General features: G+C 37.9%; 1 protein-coding gene across 1 annotated transcript in view; it reads left to right on the top strand.

Annotated features, from left to right (window-relative positions):
• TBC1D19 (TBC1 domain family member 19) overlaps positions 1 to 27,362 on the top strand; it is a 97,950-nt gene that overhangs the window by 40,184 nt on the left and 30,404 nt on the right. Inside the window, exons 9-15 of the mRNA XM_058670242.1 lie at positions 186 to 258; positions 3,627 to 3,665; positions 5,181 to 5,293; positions 11,275 to 11,349; positions 14,576 to 14,638; positions 22,824 to 22,908; positions 25,097 to 25,141. Of these exons, the coding sequence (XP_058526225.1) occupies positions 186 to 258; positions 3,627 to 3,665; positions 5,181 to 5,293; positions 11,275 to 11,349; positions 14,576 to 14,638; positions 22,824 to 22,908; positions 25,097 to 25,141 (493 nt within the window). The remainder of the gene's footprint in view (positions 1 to 185; positions 259 to 3,626; positions 3,666 to 5,180; positions 5,294 to 11,274; positions 11,350 to 14,575; positions 14,639 to 22,823; positions 22,909 to 25,096; positions 25,142 to 27,362) is intronic.

Here is a 27,362-nt window from a genome sequence, read left to right as displayed (position 1 = left end):
AAAAAGAAAATCTATTGTTTCAGGAAAACTGAAAAAAAAATATGGATAGCACTCATATTTTGTAAGAGTAACATTCATTTCTAAATTTTGATTTTTTAAAAGCAGATATGTAGATGAAGATGACTTTTGACTAATGTGTAGCAAAGTCTGAAACATTAATAAATGCTGTATATGTTGTTTTTCAGAAAGAATGCTTTGTGGAACTTGGCTTAAATACAGGACAACTTGGTATAGATGATTCCACACAAGTGCCTCCTGGTTAGTATTTTTCCTGTTTAGCATATAAGTAATGATAAGAAACAGATTATCTTATGATATATGAGATCTTGTACAGTTTTTGTGTTTATAACTATGATGTACACATATATAAGAAAAGGAATAGAAATTCTAAGACAACCCCGTATATTTTGCCTTTTTGAGGTAATCTTTAAGAGACTTTCGCATGGTAGTAGGGTAACAAAATCAATGAGCATAAATCATTGGCCCTAGTATACACAAATAACTCCATGACTGAGAAAGAACTTATAAGTACAGACCCCTTTAAAATGGCAGAGAAGAACCATAAATGCCTTGGAGTAAACCTAAACAAAGACATGGAAGACTTCTGATAAAAATTACAAAACATTAAAGAAAAGAAATGGAAGAAGACATTAGAAGATAGAGAAATTGGCCATGTTCCTGGATCAACAGGATCAACATCATCAAAACCCCCACATTAAGCAAAAGTAATAGATTTAACATAATCCCAATAAAAATCCCAACATCATTCTTCTCAGAAGTGGAAAAGATGATACAACAATTCATTTGGATACACATGAGACCATGAAGCCAAAGCTATCCTGAAGAATAAAAATCAAACAGGAGAGATCACAATTCCAGACCTTAAGAAATGCTACAGGGTCATAGTAATCAAACAATATGGCATTGGTAGAGAAACAGAGAAAATCAGTGGAACAAAATAGAAACCCCAGAAGGGATCCCGCACAGCCAACTAATATTTGACAAGAGAACTGAAAATAATCCAGGGAAAAACAGCTGGTCTCTTTAACAAAGGCTGTTGGGACAATTGGATAGCAGCCTGCAGAAGTAAGAAGCAAGACCTCCACCTGTCACGTTATACAAAAAACAGCTCTAAATGGATCAAGACCCTAAATCTGTATCCAGAAACCACCAAATTATTAGAGGAAAATATAGGAAGCAGTCTCTAAAGAATGGGAAAAAATTTTCTGGAAAAGACTCCAAAAGCACAGGCAGTCAAAGCCAAGATAAACAAATGCAACTACATCAAACTAAGAAGCTTCTGTACAGCAAAGGAAATGATCAACAAAGTGAAAAAGAAGCAACCAACAGAATGGGAGAAAATCTTTGCACACTACACAACAGACAGGGCACTAATATCCAGGATTTACAGTATGATTTTGTCTTTGGCTGGATACAATTGAGAGTCACAGAACAGGCTTTATAGAAAACTGTGTTAAATTATATTAGCCAAAGAGGCTGGCATGGTGGTGCAGTTGGTTGATTCACCACCTGCAGTGTGGACATCCTTTGCTCGAGTTCTGATTCGAGCCAGACTTGGTAAGCATTAAGTTCAAAGTTGACTGCCAAGTTTCCAGAGACCTAGGCTCTACTTAAAAACAAACAAACAAACAAAAAAACACGTATAAGTTTGTGTCCCGTAACACACGATTATTTCATTCTTTGGAAAGAGTTACCGACTCCTATGGTATCTATCAAATGCAATCTATAGCTCCTCCTTCCCCAGGGGGTGAGTAGGAGGAGGAAATAACATTAAGCAACTAATTTTCTGTGGAATGGATAAAAGATTTAAAGTCACTCCTCCCACCACCCCATTGCCATGATGCCATATTTCTTTGTTTTGTTCTAATTTTAATATAACTTTTAAAAGAATATTTGTATGAATGAGACGTTTTTCAAAGTGAATACACTTGTATAACCAGCTAGATCAAAAACAGAGTATAGCAGCATCCCAGCATCCCACATGTCGCACTTACGCATTTTCTCATCCATCTCCACTGAGGACAACTGAGATGACTGCGCAATCAAAGGTTTTGCCTATTTTTGTGCTTTATCATCACAAAATATGTATTATGTGTTTCTTTTTTTTTGGTGTCTTATTTTGTGCTGTTTTAAAGATCCTTTGTGTTGTGTAAAATTTTGAGTCATATATTCCCTTTGTTGTGTTCTAACCCTTTTGTCTAACTGCAGTACCATTCATCTGGACTGTTGCTGACAGTCCCTTCAATTGTTTCCACTGATTGCTTATTGTCAATAGTGCTTCTGTGAACATTTTTGCACACGTCCCTTGGTGCAGTATGTGTGTTTTATGGTATATACCTGATCAGGAACACCGTGAAGTTAAACAACATGCTACTACAGGAAACTCTACAGGCAAGAAGAGAATGGAGTGACATATCCCAGATTCTAAAAAAAAAAAAGATTGTCGGCCTAGGATAACATATCCAGCAAAGCTTTCTTTTGTCTTTGACAATGAAATAAAATTCTTCCACAGTAAAGAAAAGTTAAAAGAATTTGCCTCTTTCAAACCTGCCCTACAAATGATACTTCAAGATGTTCTCTTCACAGAGAAGAGGAATAGCACCTACCAAAACCAAAGGCAAATGGGAAGAACATCCCAGCGAAATGACAACAGAAGACTAAACCAATGAACAACCCATTCCTAAAATGACAGGACCAAAGTACCATCCATACATATTAAACTCTGAATGTAAATGGCTTAAGCTCAATCAAACATCACAGATAAGTAGACTGGATTAAAAAAACAAAACCCATCTATTTGTTGTCTAGAAGCGACACACTTCACCAGCAAAAATCAGCGGAAACTATATGGCATGGGTTTTGTTGTTTTGTGTTAGTTTCATCTCTTCAAAACACTTTCTTCTGATTAAGTCATTCAGTGACTCATAGATCATACAGTAGCATCATTTTCTTCAAGAAGGTTCTTGATTTTCATTTCTTCAGCTACACATTAGTCATTTAGTAGCATGTTATTTAATGTCATGGTGTTGTTAATTTCTTTTTCTCCCGGATGTTGATTTTGTTTTGTGGCTTTTCATTTAAGAGGATGTATAGTAGCTGTGTAATGGAGACTGTCATATCTAGTAACATGTCATTTAACTTCATGGCATTGTAAATTTCTATTTTTCTTTCTATTGTTGATTTTGTATTATGACTTTTCATTTAAGGGGATGTATAGTAGCTGTGAAATGGAGACTAACATCCAGATGTGAGGATACAATGTAGTATGCATTTCTACTTCCAGACAAAGATGGATTACAATGAAACTGTTCACTAAATCTTGACAATAGGATTCTGGACTCTCTGCCATTGTCCATGCCCACAATGATGGACATATGACCGTGTATGAGGAACTGTATTTTAGTAATGATATAGAGGAACTAGGTGGGGGAGAGGGAATTGGGGAGGGGATAAGGGAAATGCCAGAAGCCTATGGAACTGTATCATAAAATGATAATAATAATAATAATAAAATGTGAAAATAAATTACAGAAAAAAACGGAGCTGTTGTTCTAAGTGTGGTTGAGCATATTTATGATTAATAATTTTCTTTTTCACATTTTTAGAACTTTTTGAAAATGAGCATGTGCGAATTGGTCAAAAAGGTAAGTTTTTAAATTTACTCACAGAGTTCTGAATAATTATGTTGTCGTTTGTCACTGTGCACATTATATGTCCCCATTATGTCCTACATTATATCTCTGAAATCCTGAAACAAAAACAAGTGTAATATTTGTACTGGTAATATGAGGGAAGCTTTAGGAAGCAAGAAAATGTATCATGTTTGTTTTATCGATGAATGCCCAATGAAGTATGCAGCTAGCTCCCTGAGACAGAAATGCAGGCACACTATCCTCAAGGAGGTTAGATTAATTTGTTCAACAGAGTTTTGTTTTAAATTCAGAAGGCAGGATCTGCTTTTGATGCACCCACACGCTTCTCATTAGAGTTAACAAGACCATGTTCCTGCATCAGCAGAACATGTAACTGAAACAGTTCTTGCTGATTGTTGCCAATGGTAAGACTTAGTAACCCAAGTGACTCTTAGCATTGTAGCTAACAGCTTTTCTGCATATTTTCAACATTTTCCTCGTCATTTTTATGAATTCTCCTATGTCTTTGAAATGTGCAGTACACATAAATCTTCGTGTCAGAATAAGATTTGTATGGCAATTATATTGTCATATACAAAACTTCCTAGGTCAATTTTAAAATAATATTCATAAGCCTTTATTTGGTATGAGCTGACACCTTCATTAAATGCAACTGTGGAGTAAAAAGTTTATTTCATCTATTATGCTATTTAATATGATTCTTTTGTTGCTTTTTGTCCTATCATTTTCATTTGGTATATAACTTTTTGCAGTTTCAAACCTTTAAGGATAAATATAAGAAAGCTGTACTCCTAGACAATCATCAACAATTGGATATAGTGTGATTTTTTTTTTGTATTTGGCTTTTTGGGGTATTATTTTCAGACTGAATAGCTGGTATTTTTCATTAAAGAAGGTAAAAATGAAATATAAAAGTTTGTATACTAATTTTGTGAACCTGGATATTTTATTAGTATATTTTGCCTTCTTAGAAGATTCTTAGATCTTTGGTTTTGCTTCTCAAGAAAAAAAGTTAGACTTCTGTTCTGTTGATTTTACTAGGCCTAGCAACTCATCTAACAGAGTGGATCTTAGCTCTTAGCTGTGGTACCCCTCTGCTGCCAACTATTAGAACACTCATGACTTAATAGAGTATTACAGGGTGTGTGTGTGTATATATATATATATATATATATCTGGATTTAATCATAGAATCCAACATCTATTTTATATGTATATGCACACACATACATCGATAATTCAAATCCATAATAATTCAATCAAAGGTTTCAAGGTTACCTGTATTAAAAAGCCTTTGTCACACTGGGTAAGAGGTGAAGGAGCTTAAGGCTTTCAGCTTGTAGGGCTGTCAGTGGGGTCATATAATATTCATAGAGTAAAAGGTCAAGATATGTTATAGTTATGTCAGCTATAAAAGTTCATGTTTGTTTCCCAAAACATTTATAATAAGCAATTCAGTGATGTTTCTTACAACTTTCTAATGAGATTTGAATGTATCTTTGACAGTCCTAGCAGAACAGGACAGTGCTGCTGCTCAGCAGTATATCAGACAAGGAAGTCCCACGGCACTGCGAGCTGAGCTGTGGGCCCTCATTTTGAATATCTCCAGTCAGCCTGAGGTAAGAAGGAAAAAGAATAGGCCAAAACTCAGGTACTGGTGCTTGTTTTTCTTTTTTTTTTTTTTTCTATTCATTTATTCATTAATTACAGTGTATTACATGACACAATTTCATAGGTACTGGGATTCTCCCCCCTTCACCCCAAACCCCTCCCCCATGGTGAGTCCCCCCACCTTGATGCATAACCACAGCCCAAGTTCCACCGAGACTCCCTAATTAAAAGCTCACACCATACAGAGTCCAGCATCCCACTTGTCCAGTCAAGTTCAACGGCCTCTTAGGGAGGCCGTCTCAGGTTTGAGGGCAGAGCCAGCAGAGCGTCACCTCGATCAATTAGATCAGCAACAATCCAGGTACGATGAGACTGGTGCAGAGTCCACTGATTGACATAGTCCATGTTAGAGTTTCCCCTTGTCCAGTTTTTCGCTGCAAACATATATCTGAGGTGGTTAATTATCTATTCCATCTTCTATCTTTTCTTGGTTAATGTTTGATTCCTCCATTTTGTTCAGGGGAATCCCCAAAGAAACTTTGAGGTGTTCCCAGTCCAGGCTCCTAAATACACTACTAGTAAGCACCAGCCCGCCACAGTCCATCACTCCAATCAGCTGGTGGTTGTAATCCCTGGGTTGGTTCTATTCTGAGCCCCGACCTCCATTGGATCCGATGAGTATTGCAGCTCTTCCCGGCTCTGCCCATCACACACTCGTCCCTCATCTAAATCAGTGGGAGGTGTGCTGGTTGGGTGCTGCATTCCCTATTGGCACAGGTCATTTCACCTTGGCATTTGGTGTTTTGTACTGTTGTTATCGCAACCAAACCTGGCCAGGCCCCCTCACAGTTCCAGCACTCGGATTTGCCAGTGGATGACGTGAACCGACTCAGCCTGGTCTGCCCCCAACCTGAGCCAAATGTATGCCAGTGGGTCACTTTCCAAAGCCTCTTCTGGGTTGTTTACCTCCATACTTCCTGCGTTTATTTCTAGGGTCAGTGTCCTTTCAGAGGAACTGTTCAGATTCCTCCATCAGACCCCTTCCTGGTGTCAGGTTTCACACATACCAGCAGGTCCTTTGGCCAGTACCGCTCTTCAACCCATTCTGGTTCCTGCTGTTGAGAGTTTCAGCCCAGCCACGGCTCATCCATACCCACATATAGCTCATCTATGGCTCAGTTGGGGTTGAAACCTAGCCGAATCCGTCCCACATCTACCCTGGTCCTCCAGAGCACCAAACTGTGTTGCGGTCTAACCCAGCATGGTGCGTCAAGTCCGAATACATGTTTGTGCCAAGGGAGTACAACTGTGACCCGACCAGAACTCAGCCCCCTTCCAGTTCCTGCGCCCCTTACTGGTAACCTCCACCCAGCCAAGGCCTCCCCCAAGTTCCCCAACCAGGCCTGTTCCCAGCCAGTGTTAAGTATGCCAGAGGTTGCTCTGGGTCAGCCCAGCGTGCCCCATAGACTGTCATGCCTCCTGCATAGACCCCTCCGGCCCTTCTAAACCATCCAGTGGGGTCAGAGTTTGCACAGGGATTGGTCCACCCATACCTGACACATTCTAGCCCCGAGTATGGTTCTCAAATGCCAGACAATGTCATAGTCTTGCCTTCTGTGACCACTCTGCTGATCCCTCCTCCTATCAGGTGATGGGGTATCTTGCTGGACAAGCCCAGAATTTTGCTTTTAAAGGGACTGGTGTTGGTAATCTGCACTATAAAGTGACTATAGGTTCTTCAGAGGAAGATTTACTGCCATTGAGACTCTTAAGGACTAATACACATTCTCAGAGAACTGTGGGTTCAGCATGGAGTGACTCCTGTAGCATATCAAAGGAATTAAATTTCAGAATTTCCTGGCTGGGCGGCCAGCAGGCGCAGCCTGGCGCCAAATGGCGCACTGGCCGCCCGCGAGTGGCTCACCCCACGTACTTACGTACGTGGTGGTAAGCCTGGCTGTGCTAGGCTGGACTCGTGGCAGGGCACCCGAGCACCCCGGGCAGCATGGCTGCCCGAGGTTTGAGATGCTCAGGCCTCCGCCCAGCTCCTCCTAGCTCCTCCCCCACTCCAGCTGCATGGCAGGTGCTTGTTTTTCAAAGACCAGTTGCTCAAACTAGAAACTTTCCTTTCTGGATCTATTATCTACCTACCATTTTATTTCCAAAATTATTGTGGTTTTGGTTTCTAAGGTATGATTTAATGTATAAGTTAACCAGCATGCTTAAATAGGAAATTTTGTTAGTAATATTTAAATAGTATGACTTTATTCATACAAGAAAAACTGAGTTAAATTTTGAGAAGTGGCGTCTGGTAGTTTAGATCAATGAAGATATGAGGTGGCACTGTGATATTGAAATAACAAGAGATGAAGCCCAAACAACATAAGTAAATGAATTCTTTGTCAATATAGTTGTCTTGGAAATATAAACTTTTTATGGACCTAAAAATGGTCAGATTGTGCAGAAATATGAATATCAGAGAAATCACCAAGAGAAGACAGATTAAAGAGTCAATAAAGAAAAATTATCTTACACAGAGATTATTCTACAAGTATTCTCAATGGGGATTTTTTGTTTCTTTGTCTATTAGTCAATGAAGGCAACTTTTCAGAAAATTTGAATGACTGAAACATCAGTAGTTCCCTCGGCTCGTGACTAAAAACAGTGGTTCTGAAATCAGATAGATCCAGTTTCCTGGATCCTGCTCCCCCAACATTCTAAAAATATGTCATTTGAGGTGGTTCACCAAATTTCTTCAAACTATAGGCAATAGTACTGATATTATAGTATGATTGTGGGCATTAAATGAAATAATAGGTATAAGTCTTTAATACAACACCTAAAACATAAATGGTTAACTTAAATGGTAGTACTCATCATTACTTATTATGTTTAATTATATTATAAGTTAATTATAATTTTTATGGCTTTCTTATGAAAATCTAACAATATTAATATCTATTATGAAAGCTAGGCCTCTAATTTTTATAAATCATGTATATGTATTTTTATGTCTTAAATCTGCATCTGTAAATAGCTTAGTCAAAACTCACTTGCTTCCATTTTGAAAGAATAAAGCCAGTGATTTTTTTTAATAATAGCCATAGTGACAAGTATAAGATGAATTTAATGATTTATTTTCATTTTATTTGAAAAGCAAAGAACCAGACAGAAAGAGGAGAGCTTCCTACTACTAACTTCCTTCTGAAATACCTTTGGCATCCAGGGTTGCATGAGGCTGAAGCCATGAGGTTAGAACTCAGTGGGTCTCCCACAGAGGAGGCAGTGACCCAGGTATCTGAGTCAGAAGTCAGTACTGCAAGGCAGCACCTGTGGCTTGCAGTAGGCCCCTGACAGGAAGCTCTACCCAGAAGCAGAGCAGACCTTGAACGCTGTAGAGCCCCTGACAGGAAGCTCTACCCAGAAGCAGAGCAGACCTTGAACCCTGTAGAGTCCCTGACAGGAAGCTCTACCCAGAAGCAGAGCAGACCTTGAACCCTGTAGAGTCCCTGACAGGAAGCTCTACCCAGAAGCAGAGCAGACCTTGAACCCTGTAGAGTCCCTGACAGGAAGCTCTACCCAGAAGCAGAGCAGACCTTGAACACTGTAGAGTCCCTGACAGGAAGCTCTACCCAGAAGCAGAGCAGACCTTGAGTGCTGATGCACTGATATTCTGATACAGGATGCAGGCATAACAAGTTGCATCTTCACTGCTGTGCCGAAGACCTGCCCCGAAGGCCTATGGTTTATTCCAGAGCAGTTTCAGACCAAAAGATGTTGCTGATCTTTGTGGTGACACTTTAGAAGTAACAGTTTATAAAATAGGTTTATGTTTATGTTGAGTCTTTTTGTTTGAGTGTTTTGGGTTCTATTGTAGATATAACTTTTGTGTTGATCTAACTCTGTGTATAACCAGTCAACTTCACTATTCAGGAAGTAGGTTAAAAAAAATCCTCTCTGTGTAGAAGAATTGCCACCATTTCAAAAAGAAATTTACAATGTTTCCAAAAATATTACTCTACAAATTCTACATTATAGTGATTTCATGCAATGACATTAATGAAAAGTGGCAAAATATAGGATTCTGTCCATGTGTGGATGAAAAATATTGCACTTTGTTGATACTATTACAATAGCAGCTTAACTTGAATTCTGAGAGTTCTATTTGAACGTATGTCTAAATCACTTAGGAACAAAGGTCTTATTTTATTCTGTTGGTTCTCTGTGTGCATGAGACTTGTCAAAACTACTGCTATCTCTTTTCTAATCTGGAACCTTAAGTATGTTACAATTATTTAAATAAAACATTAAATTTCAATATTTAGTTACTTTATTATGTACCATAAGAAAACAATTACAGGATAAGTAATTGTAAAATACTTTTAAGTATTTAAAAAAAACCTAATTGTATAATTGCATCTTATATATACAGTGTCTTTATTATATGTTAATATGTCTTTATTATACGTTAATGTGTGTAAGTTCTTTTACGTTACATTTTGATAGATACTAAACTGAATGTTAGAAGGACATATCAAGAAAAAATAAATATTTTAAGCAATTCTTAAATTATGTGAAAAGCTACGTATGAAGCAGATTTCTAGATTAAGAAATTAGAAAATGCAGGGCCAGTGAATGTACAATAAATATTCCTCCCTGACCCATAACTCAGTTGTTTGAGGTAATATCTTTGAGAAAAGTCAGGCGAATGGGTCTGGGCTATGGAGTCATGCAGCCTTTAGATATGATTAAGAACAGAGCTGAGTGCTTATAAGATGCATGGAGAGATACAGAGACATACAGGAGTTGGCTAAATCCCTAAGGTAGTATTTCTGTTTCTCTTCATCACAGACACTGCCGTCTTGATCTGAATGCCTGGGCCAACTGTTTACCTGATGTCAAATCATCAGTCTTAAGTCCTCTCTTTATCTCCTCTCCCTCTTTCCTCTTGGCTACCTCCATTCCTCCTTGTTCTTTCCTTTCCATCCTCCCTCTCTTCCTTGTATTTCTCATCCTTTCGCAGTAAATAGTTTAATCTCATCATTTTATAAAATTAATAAAATTTTGTATTATTGTGGGGTCATAGTTTAACTATAAAATGCTGATTCCTTGTGTTAGTTGTGTGATTGCTCTTATGTTACCAGGAGCAATTTGCCATGCTTAAGCCACCCAGCTAGTATATGGCAATCTTTCCGAATTTTTAATATATATTCTGGGCCAGGTTCTCTGAGATTCTGTCTTGCTAGCTGTGTGGCCTTGGGCACACAAATTTCTTTTTTCTCTGGACCTTAACTTCCCAGATAATATAGGAATAATAACTGTTTAATTTTGTTTGTATGGGTTTAAATGAGTTAACTTTTTTTTAAGGGGAACTTTTTTTTAAAGATTTATTTTTATTTATTTGGAAAACAGAATTGCAGAGAAAGAGATGAAGATAAAAGAGGATCTTCCATCTTCTGATTTACTCCCCAGATTGCTGAAATGACTGAAGTGGGGTTAGGTCAAAGGAACCCAGAGATGATTCCTGGTCTCCCACATGCATGCAAGACCCAAGCATTTGGTTCAACCTCTGCTGCTTTCCCAGGCACAGTAGCAGGCAGCTGAACTAAAAATGGAGCAGCTGGGACTTGAACTGGCACCCATATGGGATGCTGGCATTGCAGTTACCAGCTTTACCCAATGCTAATCCAATGAGTTAACTGTGGCAAAGTGACTAAAACTGAACCTGGCACCTAAGAACTAAAAAACATTGCATTTTTTCTTAAATTATAATTCAAGTATTCAGAAAATATTGATTGAATGTTCACCATTATTATGCTAAGAAATGGAAAATAGGTGTATTAATATCTACTATTGATCAGACATAGCAGTATACAATTGAGAAAAAAGTTTCATGTTGTGTTGAGTAGTGCTATTAATGACTATTATTTATTAAAGTTGGAGGCTGACATAATTGACCTTTAATTTTTTTGCTTATTTTAAAATTCAGGATATTTTGTATTATGAGCAGCTGAAGACCAATGTGATACAGTATGATCTTTTGGTGGACCGTTTAACTTATAAAGTAAGTACAAGTATGCATAATTTTTCTATCATATTAATATCACTAAAACCAACAGTCATTAATATGCAGGGCTTACATTAAATTATAATGAAATATATTAGTGAAAATATTAACATTCTTTAGATCATTATACATATAGAGCTGAGGCTGGCCTTCAAAATGGCTCAAGTAGTTGAGTTCCTGCTCTCCATCTGGGACACCTAAACTGAATTCCCACCTCCCAACTTCTGGCTGGCCCAGCCCCACTATTGCAGGCATTTTGCCAAGGCATGAAAAGTGGATGAGAGCCTTCTCTGTCTGTGACATTCTCTCACTTGGTCTCTCTGCCTTTCAAATAAGTAAAACTAAGTAAATAACAGCTCATGAAAAGACAAAGAGTAGAGTTGTGCAAGTTATTACAGCCAGAGTCCTATCAAGAAGAATTGAACCAGTCAGGCTGGGTACTCAAACAGAAATGATTGAAAATGTACATAACAGGCCCAGAAAAAATGTAGATGGAAGTAGTGCTCTGGCCCACTGGGGGTGTTGCATCGATCCAGACCATCTACAACATGAGTATTTACAGGAAGGTATCTGCAGCTGGCTGCTCTTGACTTTCGTCGCTTGGGCTCTGTTGATGATGAACATTATTAGGTGGCTGACATTGTGATGCAGAGTTAAGCTGCTCTTCTGGCGACAGTGTTCTGTGTCAGAGTTCCAGTTTCAGTTCTGGCTGTTCCACTTCTGATCCAGCATCTCACTAATGCATGTGGGGAAGCAGCAGGAATGATTCTAGTCCTTTGAACCCTGACATCTAGATCAAGACCGAGCTCTTGGCTTCTGTCTTCAATCGGGCCCCAATACATCTCTCTGTCTCTTTCTCTTTTTCTCTGCCACTTGGCTTTTCAAACAAATAGAATATTTTAAAACAGAAAAATAAATAAATAACTTGAGAATTTGTTGTATCTCCCTAAGGCAAAGTCTTGTCTGTAATTATTTTACTTGAAGGAGAATGAGTGAGAGAGTAAGAAAGAAGCAGAGTGACAGAATCGTTTCCTATTTGCTGGTTCTGTCTCTCAGTGGTTACTGTTGCCGGGGAGCAACTGCACCCAGCAGCCAGAAACTGAATCTGGTGTCCACACATGATGGTGGGAACCCAGCAGGGTGTGTAGGAAGATGGAATAAGAAATGAAGCTAGAACTCAAATCCAGGAATGCCAGTACAGGATACAGGATGTAGCTTGCCCAAGTGCATCTTTGTTTTCTAAGATTTGTTTATTTATTTTCAAAGAGTTAGAGAAAAAGGGAGAGAGAGAGAGAGAGAGAGAGCTCTCCCATCTGCTGATTTACTCTCCCAAGTGGCTAAAACAGCCAGCACTGATTCAGGCTGAAGCAGGAACCTCATCCAGTTCTCTCAGATGGTGGCAAGGACCCAGATCGTTGGGCTGTCTTCTGCAGGTACATTTGCAAGGAGCTGGATCAGATGTGGAGTACCCGGAACTTGAACTGGTGCCCATGTGAAATGTCAGCTTTACAGATGACACTTGACCTGCGTACTGCATGATTCTGACCCCCAGGTGTATCTTAACTGCTTCACCATTCACCCACCCCAAAACTTGTTTTAAACTTAACTAAAAGCAAAGTAGAATTAATTTAGTGCTTAAAGGCATGAATGGAATAAGGTGGTACTTAATACAGAACATTATCAAACCCTTCCTAAGCTAAATTATTAAATGATACTATTTGAACTGTATTTTTTTACACCTTACCTGTTTCTATACCCAGTCCAGTTTTATATCATTTACCTTTGTCATCACACTACTTTAAGAAAAAAAAAATTCTTTCTAGTAAGAAGGATTAAATACCAAAGAATTTCTGGTATTTTGCTGGACAGTGATGTAGTTTGGAGATTCACTTAATATCAGTCTATGCTGAGAGAGCCTAAAAAGATAATGAATTTTATCAGGAATAAATGAGTCCTTTGTGAATGTGGACTGCATTAGCAAAGAGCTTGACAAAAGTAGAGCCTGGACTTGGACCCAGACACTCCACTATGGAATGCAGGCATGCTAAGCTGCATCTGAACTGCTGACTGCGCCAAACTCCACGCTGCCCCTGCCCCTGCCCCTCACTCGCCTCCTACCACGGACGACCGCTGTAAGACTTGAGCAGTGACGCCTCAAGGAGACTGGAGCAGTAATTTAGGGCCACATTGTTATGATTGCTTCATGTGTTATAATTACATCTACTTTTCTTTTCCACAACTAAATATTAGATGGAAAGATGAAAATTTTTTAATTAAAAATACTGATGAGTCCTGGAGTATGTAAGAAACTTAAGGGCAAATAATATATCACATATATTATTTAGCAAAATACAGAATAGTGTTAAAATCTAATGGAGAGGTTTATAATCACAAAGTAATACATTTATTGCAATAGTGTTTCTTTTTTTATTTTTAATTATTTATTATTTTTACTTCATTAATTACATTGTATTATGTGACACAGTTTCATAGGTACTTGGGTTCTCCCCACCCCTCCCCAAACCCTCCCACCATGGTGGATTCCTCCACCTTGTTGCATAACCACAGCTCAAGTTCAGTTGAGATTCCCCCATTGCAAGCGTATACCAAACATAGAGTCCAGCATCTTATTGTCCAGTCAAGTTCAACGGCTTCTTAGGTATACCCTCTCTGGTCTGAAGACAGAGCCAGCAGAGTATCATCCCAGTCAATTGAAAGCTCCAACATACCATCAGCAAAAATTTACATCATTATGGAATTAATTGACATAGTAATGATTAGTAATAGTAATAGTTCTTTTTTTTTTAAAGATTTATTTATTTTATTACAAAGTCAGGTATACAGAGAGGAGGAGAGACAGAGAGGAAGATCTTCCATCCATTTATTCGCTCCCCAAGTGAGCGCAATGGCCGTTGCTATGCCAGTCCAAAGCCAGGAACCAGGATCCTCTTCCGGGTCTCCCACGCGGGTGCAGGGTCCCAAATCTTTGGGCCATCCTCAACTGCTTTCACAGGCCACAAGCAGGGAGCTGGATGGGAAATGGAGCTGCCGGGATTAGAACCGGCGCCCATATGGGATTCCGGCCCGTTCAAGGCGAGGACTTTTAGCCACTAGGCCACGCTGCCGGGACCCGCAATAGTGTTTCTAAATATTGTTTGCATGTTTTAGTAATGTAGACAGATTTATTTGGGTTCTTTTCAGTACTTTTCACTTTCAATTATAGGATGTGAAGTTGACAGCAAGCAATGATGATTATTATTTTGTGTTCGAAGATTATTTGTATCAGGTAAGTTTAAAAATTGAAACCTATAGTATTTTGAGTTTAGGTTGTATTAATCACACTTTTGGGGATACCTGAGCTGTTAATGAGCCCTTTCTGAAGGGTTAATGTGTCAGGTTAATGTTCTGTGCTGTGGGGGCAGGTGAGAGAATAAGAGTTTCCCAAAGAGTTTTGGGTCTGTTCCTTTCGGTTAAATATGCAACAACCAGGTATTGGCAGATAGGTTTTCATTATTGCTGTGGGCATAAATTCTTGAATTGAATGTCAAATTCATATTTAATCTACCTCATGATCTTTAGAGAAAACATATGATAATATCTATTAAACATATTTAATAAATAATGTTATCCTTTAGGATATATTTTGAGGTGTTAGGACGGTTCTCCAGTAACTTCATATGCTGATATTTGAATTATTGGATCCCTACAGAAGTCTTTTTTGCAACTGCTTAAATGAAATGATTTATTATAAATAGAAAATGTATGCTTCATGTAGACCTTGCTACATAAGTGACATATTTCTAAAGGTTACACATATATATACTTTTATTAGTAATTTGGTTTTGAGTAAAGGTTAACGAAACTATGGAGGAAATATTCAGATTCCACATAGCAGTTACTAATGTGCATGTTGCATGTTAGTCCCAATTGTATAGACAAACAAGTTTTTATCATGTAAATGTTAATACTAACAATAATATAATGATAATAATATTGTTATGTGTATAATTTAAGGCAAACATAAATTTAAGCAATGATCTCATAAAGTTTTATCATACATTTCAAAGCCCAAAGTTTACAGTTAAAATTGAAGATAAGTAAACACAATTTTAAAAGAATTGTGTTATTTTAAATTCTGTTCTCTAATATGTAACTTATTAGTAATGGTTAAAACATATAATAAGCTTCTAAATGTTAATTTGTAGCAATATACCTACTTTTTAGTGCTCAGTAAATTTTCAATCTTTAATTATAGTTGATACTTAATCTATATAGTAATACTGATTTACTGATAATCTTTGTGCTTCAGAAATACCAAATGGGAAATTAACACTTTCAGAATAGTGGTAGGGGGTGCTACATCAAGCTATCCCACGCGAAAACCAAAGCTCTTGAAAGCTTTTTTTTTTTTTTAAACAAACAGAAACATTTAAAGTCTCTGGGAGCTATCCTAAGGTTATTTATACAACAAGTCAGCAAATGAAGAAACGTTTATTCAAAACAAAAGTTACTAAATCTTAGTAAACGCAGTTTGTAGCTCTTGAGCCATGACCCACTTTTTCGCCTCCTCCCAGTTCAGCGTGACGGACTTGAGCTGATTATGGCCAAGAAAGCAGGAGTATCCTTCCAGCTCTTCACGAGAGGGGCAGGTGGCCAATGTTTCTTGTTCCTCTCAGCTCTTTGCTGCAGATGCCCAATTCCAGAACAATACACCTAAGAAGATAGTAGCCCCCTTCTCACAGAGTAGAGATCTGGCCTAAGACTGCAATAACCAAGAGAGGTTGGGGGTTCTGTCCCGGGAAATGCAAAGTGAGAGTACCAAAAACTGCAACTGCAACCAGTCCCTTTCTCGTAAAGCAGAAGTGTCATTCAAGAGAAGCGGATCAGTGTTCCTATCCAAAAACTAAGCAAATAAGTAAGCCACCAATAATAACCACAAGCCCAAAGGTCTTAATGCTGGACTTCACATACACCAACTTTAAGTAGCCATTATAATTATATGAGAAGAACTAAAGAGGAAACTATTCATTAAATAGAAAGATATAACCATATGTTGGCAAATGGAGAAGATTGATAAGGAAACTATAAAAGCATTCAAAATGGAAATGCCAGAGGTGAAAAATAAAGTAACTGAAATGAAAAATTCCCTGGAGGCCGCCATAGTGTATCTGAAAAAGCAGGGAAGAATCAGTGAAGACAGATTGATGGATATTTGCCATCCAAAGAGTAAAAAATTAAGATAAATGAACAGAGGCTTAGAGAAATTTAGGAAAGCATCATGAATGAATATGAGTACCAAAGGAGAACAGAAAAAGAAGTATTTGAAGAAATAATGACTAAAGCCTTCCCAAATGAAGAGGCACTAATCTGCAACTTTAGGAAACAGCAGAACTTCATAAACACATAGTCCAACTATCAGCAGCAAAAGCCGCTGAGAGAATCTCAGAAATGCTAAAACAAAAACTGAATGATTTTTTTTCTCTTTTTGTCTAGCTCATGTTTTGGCAGATCTGTCTTCAGATGGTTTTAGAGTTCTGAGCAATTCACCAAACTTCCATGGGCTTTCTTGTTATCAGAATAATGGTTTGAATTAGACCTACTTCATTTACATGACAGAAGTAAAGCAAACAAAAGTATTATTTATGTGGTTTGATACGAAAAAGCAATTGGGTTTTCCCTAAAGTCATTGATTGAGCTTGATCTTATTGTTTAAACTTGAGTTTTAGAATTCTTTTATTAAGAATTATTAAGAAATTCTAATCATTAAGAATTCTCAAGAATTTTTAGGTCCATAGGATTTTACCTGTTGGAATTTTCATTATTTATTACAGAGGAAAATTCCATTTGTTTTCTCCTAAAAACGGCAGCTTTATTGACATTAATCTGTGGGGTTTTGTTGCGTGTCTGTTACAACTGAAATATAGATAGCTTTCTCAGTCATTTCTCTCCCCTAATGCTGAATCCATGCATGGTCTTCGAAGAACGCTGTGCATCTCAAGCATCATGTGACAAACGAAGAAGACCTGAGTCTTTCACCCATCTGCCCGTCAGGGCATAATGTGGCCTATCTCTTCAACCTCACTGTTTGTATTTCTGCCCTGACATTCTGGAACTTGGTCTAACTAGCCACCCTGTCTTTTCTCACTCCGCATGTTCACTATTCTTCCTACGTCAGGGCTAGATCTGTCTTCCCCTATTTACCTAATAAACCCGTGTTTTCCTTCTGCTCTGTTAAATATGTACTGTACCTTCTCTGGCTTGCACAAACACAGCAAGGTTCTGACTATCTAATATGGACTTGTAAAGAACTATGTAGTACTTTTCATAGATTTTATTTATAGTACTTTAAAGAGCTTATGGATTAGTACTTTTAATTTTTTAAAAGACAGCTTTATTTGGTTGTAAGTCACATACCCTGAAATTTAACCATTTAAAATGTACAGTGTTTTATAATATATTCAGAGTTGTGCAAGTACAACTACAGTTTTAGAATATTTTTATCACCTCAGAAGGAAACTCTGTTTCCATTAGCATCTCTCATGCCCGCACTGTGGGCAGCCAGTCTATTTCTTGTCTTTATGGAGTTGTCTGTTCTGAACTTTTCATGTAAATGCAATCACAGGGTTCATGGCCTTTTGTGTGTAGAAGGTTTATTGATTTTCGCAATATGTATCAATAATTCATTCTGTTATTAAAACAGGTTTAATTCTTTAGATCAACCATATTCTGTCCACCTGTCCAGCAGTGGATGAGCATTTGGAACTTTCTATTATGATGAATAATAATTCTGTGGATGTTTCATATACAGAGTTTTTATACATTTTCATTTCTCAAATACATCGAAATAGGATCACTGATCCCTGACAACTTTTTGTTTAAATTTTTGAAGAATTGCCAAACTGTTTGCAAAGCACTGCATCATTGTTTATTTCCAACAACAATGTGTGAAGGTTCTGATATATTTACATCCTTGCCAAAACTTCCATTATCTGTCCTTTAATTACAACATCTAATGGATATGAAGTGATATCTCAATAGAGATGTTGAACATTTGTCATGATTATTGACCACTTGTATTTCTTCTTTAGAGAAATTGCTACACAGACTCTTTTCTAATTTTAAAATTAGATTACATATTACTTATTATTAAGTTACAAAAGTTTAATATGCGGTCTGTAGAACAAGTCCTTTACTTAATCTGTAGCTTGCCAGTATTCCATTTCAGTAGATTGTTTTTTCATGCAATTTTATTTTCTTCTGCTCACATATTCTTTATTTGAATAAAGCCCAGTGTTTAAATTTTTCATTGAATTGTACGTTTTATGAATTGCATATAATTCAATCCATGTGTGGGTTGTGTTGCAGTGAAATGTTACACAGGGTAACTAGTATGTTCATCTCCTTGTACTGTCTTTCTGTTTAGAGCCCTTGAATTCCTCTCTTCTCAGTCCTGAAAACTTTGTAATACATTACTGTAACCTGTAGTTATCCTACTGTGCTTGGAACACTAGAACTTCTTTGTATGTAACTATTATTCCTCCTGTTATACCCCCATTTTTCCTATCCCCTCGTAAGCACTATTATACTCTTTTTTATCATGTTTATTAATATTTAATCCAAGTTATGGTACTTTTTAAATTTAATATAATTTTCCATCATAAGCCTCATGACCTTGTGCGCTTGGAACCAGCATCAAATAAGCCATTTTTAATGTTGTGGGAAGAACACATAATATGAATTATATATTGTGTAGGTATGTTGTGTTGCTGTTAGATATGGGCGTTATGTGGCAAAACAGATTTCTAGAGCCTGTCACCTCATGCCACTGACATGTGTGATCACTGAGAAGCATCTTTCTATACCCTCCAGGCTGCATCCCTCTTCAGCTTTCTCTGCTTCCTGTGGCTAAGCTCAGGCCATGGAGATGTCTCGTAGAAGCAGAATCAGTGTCTGTCTTTCTTGGGGCTTATCTCATGTCACACAGTGTCTGTCTTTCTTGGGGCTTATCTCATGTCACACAGTGTCGTGCACGTTCATCCATGTTGTCACATCTGGCAGCTTTTTCCCGTTACAAGTTCCGTGATATTCTCTTGTATGTACCTACTGCGTTTTCTTTAATTATTCATGTGTTTAAATCAACGTCAATATGTAATAAAAGAACAATTACAACAAGCTTCTGTCTTTGAGAATTATAAAAAATTAAACTTTCCTCTTACAGACAATTGATAGGTAAACTTTCCTTGGTAGCACTTTAAAAAAAAAAAATCATTATTATTGGAAAGGCAGATATACAAAGAGAAGGAGAGACAGAGTGGAACATCTTTTGTCCGCTGGTTCACTCCCCAAGTGACCTCAATGGCTAGAGTTAAGCCATTCCAAAGCCAGGAGCCAGGAGCCTTTTCTGGGTCTCCCATGAGGGTGCAGGGCCATCCTCTACCGCTTTCCCAGGTCACCAAGCAGGGAGCTGGATGGCATATGAACCAGCATCCAAATAGGATCCTGATGCATACAAGGTGAGGATTTATCCACTAGGCTATTGCACCAGGCCCTTAGTAGCATTTTTTAATTCTTTTGTATGGATCTGAATTAGCAGAAGTAGAAGTTATTTGTTGCTATTCATTAAGAACAATATTCTGTTAGAAATTGAGGTTTCTTTTTTTTCTGGGAAGAAAATCCCACAGAGCAGTTTGTAAGACAGAAGGCTCTTTTATTTTTTCAAAGATTTATTTATTTTTCTTGGAAAGGCAGATATACAGAGAGGAGGAGAGACAGAGTGGAAGATCTTCTGTCCAATGGTTCACTCCCCAAACAGCCACAACGGCTGGAGCTGAGCCAATCCGAAGCCAGGAGCCAAGAGCTTCTTCCAAGTCTCCCAAGCAGGTGCAGGGTCCCAAAGCTTTGGGACATCCTCAACTGCTTTCCCAGGCCACAAGCAGGGAGCTGAATGGGAAGTGAGGCCACTGGGATTAGAACCTGCGCCCATATGTGATTCCGGCATGTGTGAGGTGAGGACTTTAACCACTATGCTATCCCCCCGGGCCCATCATTTGCTATTTTTTAATTTTTTGGATAATAATGATTTTACCTGGAATGAGGTTATGTCTCACTGTGGTTTTTGTTTGCATTTTACTAATGACTAATGATCCCTATGTTTTTTTCATAAATTCGTTGGTGATTCTTGGGCAAATATCAGTTCCTACCATTTGCTCATTTCCTAGCTGCTTGTGTGGTTGTTGTTGAGCTTCCGGTGCTCTCTGTGTATTATGGGTATTAATCTTTTATCAGATGCATGGTTTGCAAATATTTTCTTCTGTTTTTTCTCTCTTTGCTTTGTTTTCTTTGCTGTGCAATAGCTTGTTAGCTTGATGTAGTCCCATGTTTTTCTTTTTCTTCTATGCTTCCAGAGTCTTGCCCAGGAAGTCTTTGCTTAAGTCAATGTCTTGTACTATTTCCCCAGTGTTTTCCCCTGGAGACTTGATCATTTCAGGTCTTGATTTAGATCCTTGATTCATTGTAGGTTGATATTTTCATAGGGGGTAAGGTAGGGTGCTTATTTCAAGCTTTTATTTGTTAATTCAATCAATCGAAGAACATGGAAAAGAATTTTCCATTATTTTGGTATCTTCGATTCATTAATATTTTGTCATTTCAATTGTAGATATGTTTACATCATTGGTAAAATTTATGCCAAAGTGTTTGATTTCGTCTCATAGCTATCATGAATTGTTTTGATTTTACAAGTTCTTTTTTCATTGAGAACATTGTCGGTGTTCAAGAGTGCTGTTGATTTTTGTGTGTCAGTTTTCTGTTGTGCTGCTTTGACCAATTCTCTTGTCAGTGGTAATTGTCTCTTGGTGGAGTTCTTTGGTACCTCTGTAAAGGGTCATGTCATCTGCCAGCACTGATAATTTGATTTCCTCCTTTCCAATTTGCATGGTTTCTTTTTCTTGCCTACCTGCTCTAAAACTGCAGAACTATACTGAATGGTAGTGGTGGACGTGGGCATTCTTGTCATGTTCTGGATGATGGTAGAAATGCTTCCAACTTTTCTCTCTTCAGTATGATGCTGGCTTTGGGTTTTTCTTATATTGCATTGATTGTATTGAGGAATGTTCCTTCTGTGCCTGGTTTTCTTAAGATTTGTATCACAAAAGGATATTATAATTTATCAGATGCTTTCTCTGTGTCTATTGAGATAATCATCTGGTTTTTATTCTTAGCATTGTTAATGTGACGTATCACATTTATTGATTTGCCTATGCTGAATCATCCTTGCACACTAAGAGTATATCCCAATTGAATCATTTGGAAGGATTCCCTCCCTTTCAATTATTTGGAATAATCTGAGAGTAATGAAATTTTTTTTCTAATCATGAAGTTTTAAAATATCTGTTTTCTGAATATGGATGCTTTAACAGGTACATGATTGCAAATATTTCCCCATATTTTGAGTTGCTTTTTTACTGTATTAGCAATGCTTTTTATGTAAAATTCTTTTTAAATTTTCAGGAAGTCAAATTTATATTTTTCTTCTGTTATCTTTGCTTTTGGTGTCATATACAACATATCATGGAATTTTTGCCCTCTTTCCTCCTAACATTTCTCTAGATACAGGTTTTTTTGATATATTTTTGAGCTAATTTGGGGTATAGTATTATATAAATGTAAAACTCGGGTTTTTTGCATATGGATGGATATCCAGTTGTCTGAACACATTGTGGGAAGATTATTTTTCCTCCACTGCCCAGTCCTTTCTCCCCTGTTGTAATCATGCGACCACATGTGCAGGAGTTTATTCCTGTAGTCCATTCTAGTCCCTTAGTCTATGTGTCTGTTTTTATTATTTTTTTAGGTTTATTATTATTATCATCATCATCATTCTGTGATACAGTTCCATGTGGCATTTAATTACACAGTCCATTTTCAGGAATTTAAGCCATTAAAGGTTTACATAAAGACCTTGATGTAAGGAAGTAGTATTGCTACTTTGCGGTATTTGTGGTAGTATTGCTTATAACTGGGGACAAACGGAAATAATTCAAAATGCTCACTATTAAGGAAGAATAAATAAACTTTTGTATATCCATACATTTGAATATTCTTCAACATTTAAAGAGTGCACATAATTATTTTGTGGAGATAAAAATAGGTGTTAATACAGCATGAATAATCATTTTTGCTTGAAAAATTTATATGTGTATTTACAAATGATCTTAATAAGTGCACTTCAGTAGTAACGTCAGGGGCTGGCTCAATGGCTTAGCGACTATATCCTTACCCTGCACGCGCTGCGATGCCACAGGTTTAGCAATAGAAGGCACACTTCGCTTGGCGAGGCTTGTTACTAAACTTGAACAGGTGCACCTCAGTGCCTCCCAAGTAGGAGACAGCAATTAGCTGTCTGGTTTTATAGCCATGTTTAATTACTTGTTTTGTGTTTAACTGCTTTTTTTTTCCAATATTATACCCAGGTTTTACTTTGTTTTTCCCGTGATACATCCGTGTTGGGTCACTTTGCATACAACTGTGCTTCACCACCAAAGTCATACATAAGAGGTAAAGTCTTACTTATATTAAGGAAGTATTCTTATTAAGATTTATGAAATTATGTCATGAATGTTTATTTTGTACCATATATGGTTGTTGGCCATTTTTTTATTCTAAATTTCTTAAGATCATATCAATAGCCATTCTTGTACTTCCATTAAAGTCAGTGGCCAGGCACCTTGTAACAAATCAGCATTTTAGTTTACCTCCTTTTTCGTCCCCATTTTCTTTCTCCTCTATTACTGTTTTGTCTTATTTGCTGGACTTGACTTTTCTTTTCTTTTCTTACTGTGACTTTGTTACATGGGAGGCTTCCCATCCCTCTACCCACTCCCCACTGAATCCCAGGCTTCTGAGTGAACTAGCCCATACCTCACCATCTCCACCAAACTATAATTAATTTTCCTGTTCTAATTTCTAAACACATGAAGCCTGTGTCAGAAAAGTTAGCAAACAAACGTTAATGTCTCATGGTTCAGTCTGCATTATAAGCCACATGATTAAAGGACAGTATTTTATACTATTCTGTTTGCTTCTCAAAACTTGGTTCAGTTGTCTGTCCATATGTCTGTTTTTATTATTCCTTTCTTTCCTTACAAGATGTGTTCCATTGTCTACACCCGAATACAAAGTGCTGGTACTTCTTGTTTATTTCCTCTCTGCAACCTCTTCTAACATAAACAACAGCAGAACTTTAATTGAGAGCTTTACAGTCAAGTGCAAGAAAGCATTGACTTTAGTGGAGTTGGAAAAACTGTCAAAACAGATATTCACTAAAGATTGTTCATTGAAAAGTAGAAAAAAAAACTTAGAACCCTTCAACTTTTCAGGGAAAACTACTTTTTGAAGATAAGTAATTCATTAGTACATTAGATGTTCAGGAATACAGCAAATATATGATAATTACCACAACACAGTCTCATCAGTTCTCATGTTAATGTGATAATAGCATCAGAAGGGCAGATTCGATGTGCTTCATAGATACAATTCTAAGGATATAATGCTTTCTTTTCTCCTTTCCTCCTCGGTCTCTCTCGCTCTCACTCGCTCTTTCTTTAAGATAAAGCTACTTTTAAATCCTCTGGTAATATTTAATTATAGTAAGTATTGCTTGATCATTTGGGACATTTTTGATTGAAAATATTTATCCCTATCCTCAGATCATATGAACTACTTTAGGATTCAGAAAATATTACCACCACATGGCTAAAGACTTTTTAGCATGTTCCATATAAATGTAAACTAATAAGGTATTGGAAGGTTAAGTTTGCTTTTATGAATGGATTAGAACTACTTATAATTAGCAAACCAATTTTTGTGGTAAACAGTTGCTTCTCTTGTTATGTGCTTAAGGAGTTTGATATCTGTTTTCTTTTGATTATATTGTACTTCAGTTTGTATTATTGATTTTGACTGTTGAAAGAGTTTGCTAATATCAAAGGATTGGGTAACAAATTTTTAAATTCTTTCATGAAATGAGATCAGACTGTAGTCATTTTGAAAATTTCACTATTAGCACATTCTCAGAATAAACTGAATTTTGTGATTTTTTTTTAAAGATTTATTTTCATTTTTATTGGAAAGTCAGATATACAGAGAGGAAGAAAGAGAGGAAGATCTTCTGTCCATTGATTCACTCCCCAAGTGGCTGCAATGACTGGAGCTGTGCCAATCCAAAGCCAGGAGCTTGGAGCCTCCCATGAGGGTGCAGAGTCCCACCGCTTTGGGCCATCCTCAACTGCATTCCCAGGCCACAGCAGGGGGCTGGATGGGAAGCTGGCCACCAGAATTAGAACTGACTCCCATATGGGATTCCGGGCACATGCAAAGCCAGGACTTTAGCTGCTGGGTGACCACGCCAGACCTAATTTTTGTACAACTTTTACGAGTTTTTATTTACCCAGGAGAGACTGAGAGAAACAGAGGGTTCCCAAACTCTCTTTCACTCCTGAACCTTGCCTGGTGTTGACTCCAGAGCAGGACATTCAACCCAGGTCTCCCACTGAGGTGGTAGGACCCCAGCTACTGGAGCCCCCCTGCTTCCTCCCGAGGTCTACATTAGCAGTGAGCTGGAATAAAGAACTGTGGAGCATGGGCATCTTCAGCAGCACATTGCCTGAGCGCTTGCCTCAAGTTAATTTTTAGAGATTTGTTTGACTTAATCATACTGAAACCCTCTGTGATTTTTCTCTTTTAGGAAAAATAGGACTAGAAGAATATGCTGTCTTTTATCCACCAAATGGTAAGAGCAATGTTACTGCTTCCTCTAGTGGGAAATAGGGAAATTACAACTTTCCAAGCTGAAATATTACCACCTCGTCCTCAACCTTTAAAAGCATGGTAACTCATCACATAAAATAGCCTTTCATCGAATGTTTATTTTACTTTTCTTTCCACATTTGTGGTAGATCTGTCCAACTATGTTTAAACCCTCTGGATAACACAACTTTGAGGAAGCTGAAAAGTTTAGGTGTCCAGGATGCTCTGTCTTCCACTGACCAACACCGACTAGTCCTTGGGTTTGACTGGAGAAGTGTTCTGATCAGTTCAAGGGCTTGCCTTGTGTTGCACTGTTTTCATGGTTTGACCAGTGTGCTGTTTATGAAATGAAGATTTACAAAACACAGTCCCGAAATAATCTGTTTGATGATATAATGTGACCAAATGTGTAATTACCTCATTAGCTACTAAATATTGTTAGACAGTTTTTAAGATATAATTCCTGGAGAAACAATATGTAGCAATCCTTATTTTGCTAATATTAAGTTGCATCCTGAAGAAGTTCTTTTACTTCAGCAGAGTTAAGAACATGGGCTTTGTAATCCAGTAGATCTGGGTTCAGATCCCGGTTCTGCCAGCTCACCCTATCACCTGGGGTAAGTTACATGACTTCATTGAACTTCAGATACTTCACCTGTGGCATGTGCATAATCGATTAAATGACATTTGGAATATAAAACAGCAGAATGCCCAACTTGAAGTGAGAGTTTAGAAAATGAACTGTTACTGAACATGTATAGCTTCATTGCCCAAGGTATCTGATATTCATCCTTGACCTTCAGTGGCCTTCTCTGCCTCTCTGTGTGGCATCTTCAGGGTGCCCTTCTGTGCCTCTCTGTGTGGTGTCTCAGTTTCTCTGGTAGGCTGTCTGCCTCTGTACCCTTTGAACAACTCCCCCTTGATCTCTTTTCCCAAAATTTCTTCAAGACTTCCATTTGTTCTCACAGCTTCATTTGTTAATTTTTCTAAAATTTCTATCTCCATTTCTGACTTCTTTTATAATTATGTCAGACTTTGTATTCACAGCCTAAACTCATTTTTTTACTTACCTAAACATATTTTACAGAAGTAAAACACCCAAAAAAGGAAATCACAATAATAAAACACAAGAACACATCTTGAGGATTTTTTCCTACCAGCAGGTCCCTGAAACCACTGGAGGGTGAGGTGATAATGTTCTTCTTCAGCCACAACAACCACCACAGACAGCCGATCTATTTATTATAAAGTGAGCACAAACTTATACAGATGGGGAAAGGGGAAGCCAGAAGGGCATTCCCCAACAGTCCTGCCACCCAACATTGACACTGTCACTGGCTAGAGGGCATGTCTGTCTCTCTGGATCCTCCAGCCAAGTCGCAGGTCACATTCTGCACACATGACTGGAAGCTGTGCCTCAGGTCACGTTCACCATGTGTGGCTGGCACATAGGCTGTGGGTGGCATTTGGCTTATTCTCACAACTCATCCAAGGACAAGAAAGAGAGAATGTGCTGCAGCCCACTGCTCTTGCTGCGTGAGCAGTGAACAGAATAGCTTGAGGTCTCAAATGGCTGAAACCATTGCCGGGGTTCCTCCAGGACACGGTGTGCCGTGTACTTATGACTTTCCACATAAGCTAAGCAGACAGAGATCAGGAGCAGTCTTCCACAAGCACACCTGTTCCTCACTCAGGTAATTGCATTATCATCCACCCAATAACTTTAGGCCTGCAACCTGCTCATCACCCTAAGTCCCGCTCTGTGTTGTACCCTCCTCAATGTAACAAGTTGCCAGGACCTTCCAAAATGTCTCACCTTTCTCTGTAGAGGCTGCCTTGACACTACCAGAGAAATGTTAGGCAATACCTAAGATTTTTCCAAATAGTACCAAATACCAGGCAACACAGTAAGTACATTATGTATAGTAGCATATTTAATCCTTATGATATGAGAACCCTAAGAAGCGTCGATAATAATATTCCTATTTACAGATACAGAAATGGCTGTCTCTAGCTTACTAACTGCGATGGTCACCTTCCTTTCCCTCTTCCTGCAGCCTTTGCTAGGCTGACTCTTTGACAGTGCTGTGTGAGGTGTGCCTCTAAAAGGAACATGTAAAAATCAGTATTTTTCTTAAAGTTTTCTTATGGGTCCTTATCTCTTAAGAGTAACGTTCAAGCCTTTTGGCATGACAGATGAGAAC

Source organism: Ochotona princeps, chromosome 11 (assembly GCF_030435755.1).
Source record: "Ochotona princeps isolate mOchPri1 chromosome 11, mOchPri1.hap1, whole genome shotgun sequence".
In the NCBI taxonomy this organism is placed as follows: Eukaryota; Metazoa; Chordata; class Mammalia; order Lagomorpha; family Ochotonidae; genus Ochotona; species Ochotona princeps.
This window is presented reverse-complemented; position numbering and strand designations above follow the sequence as displayed.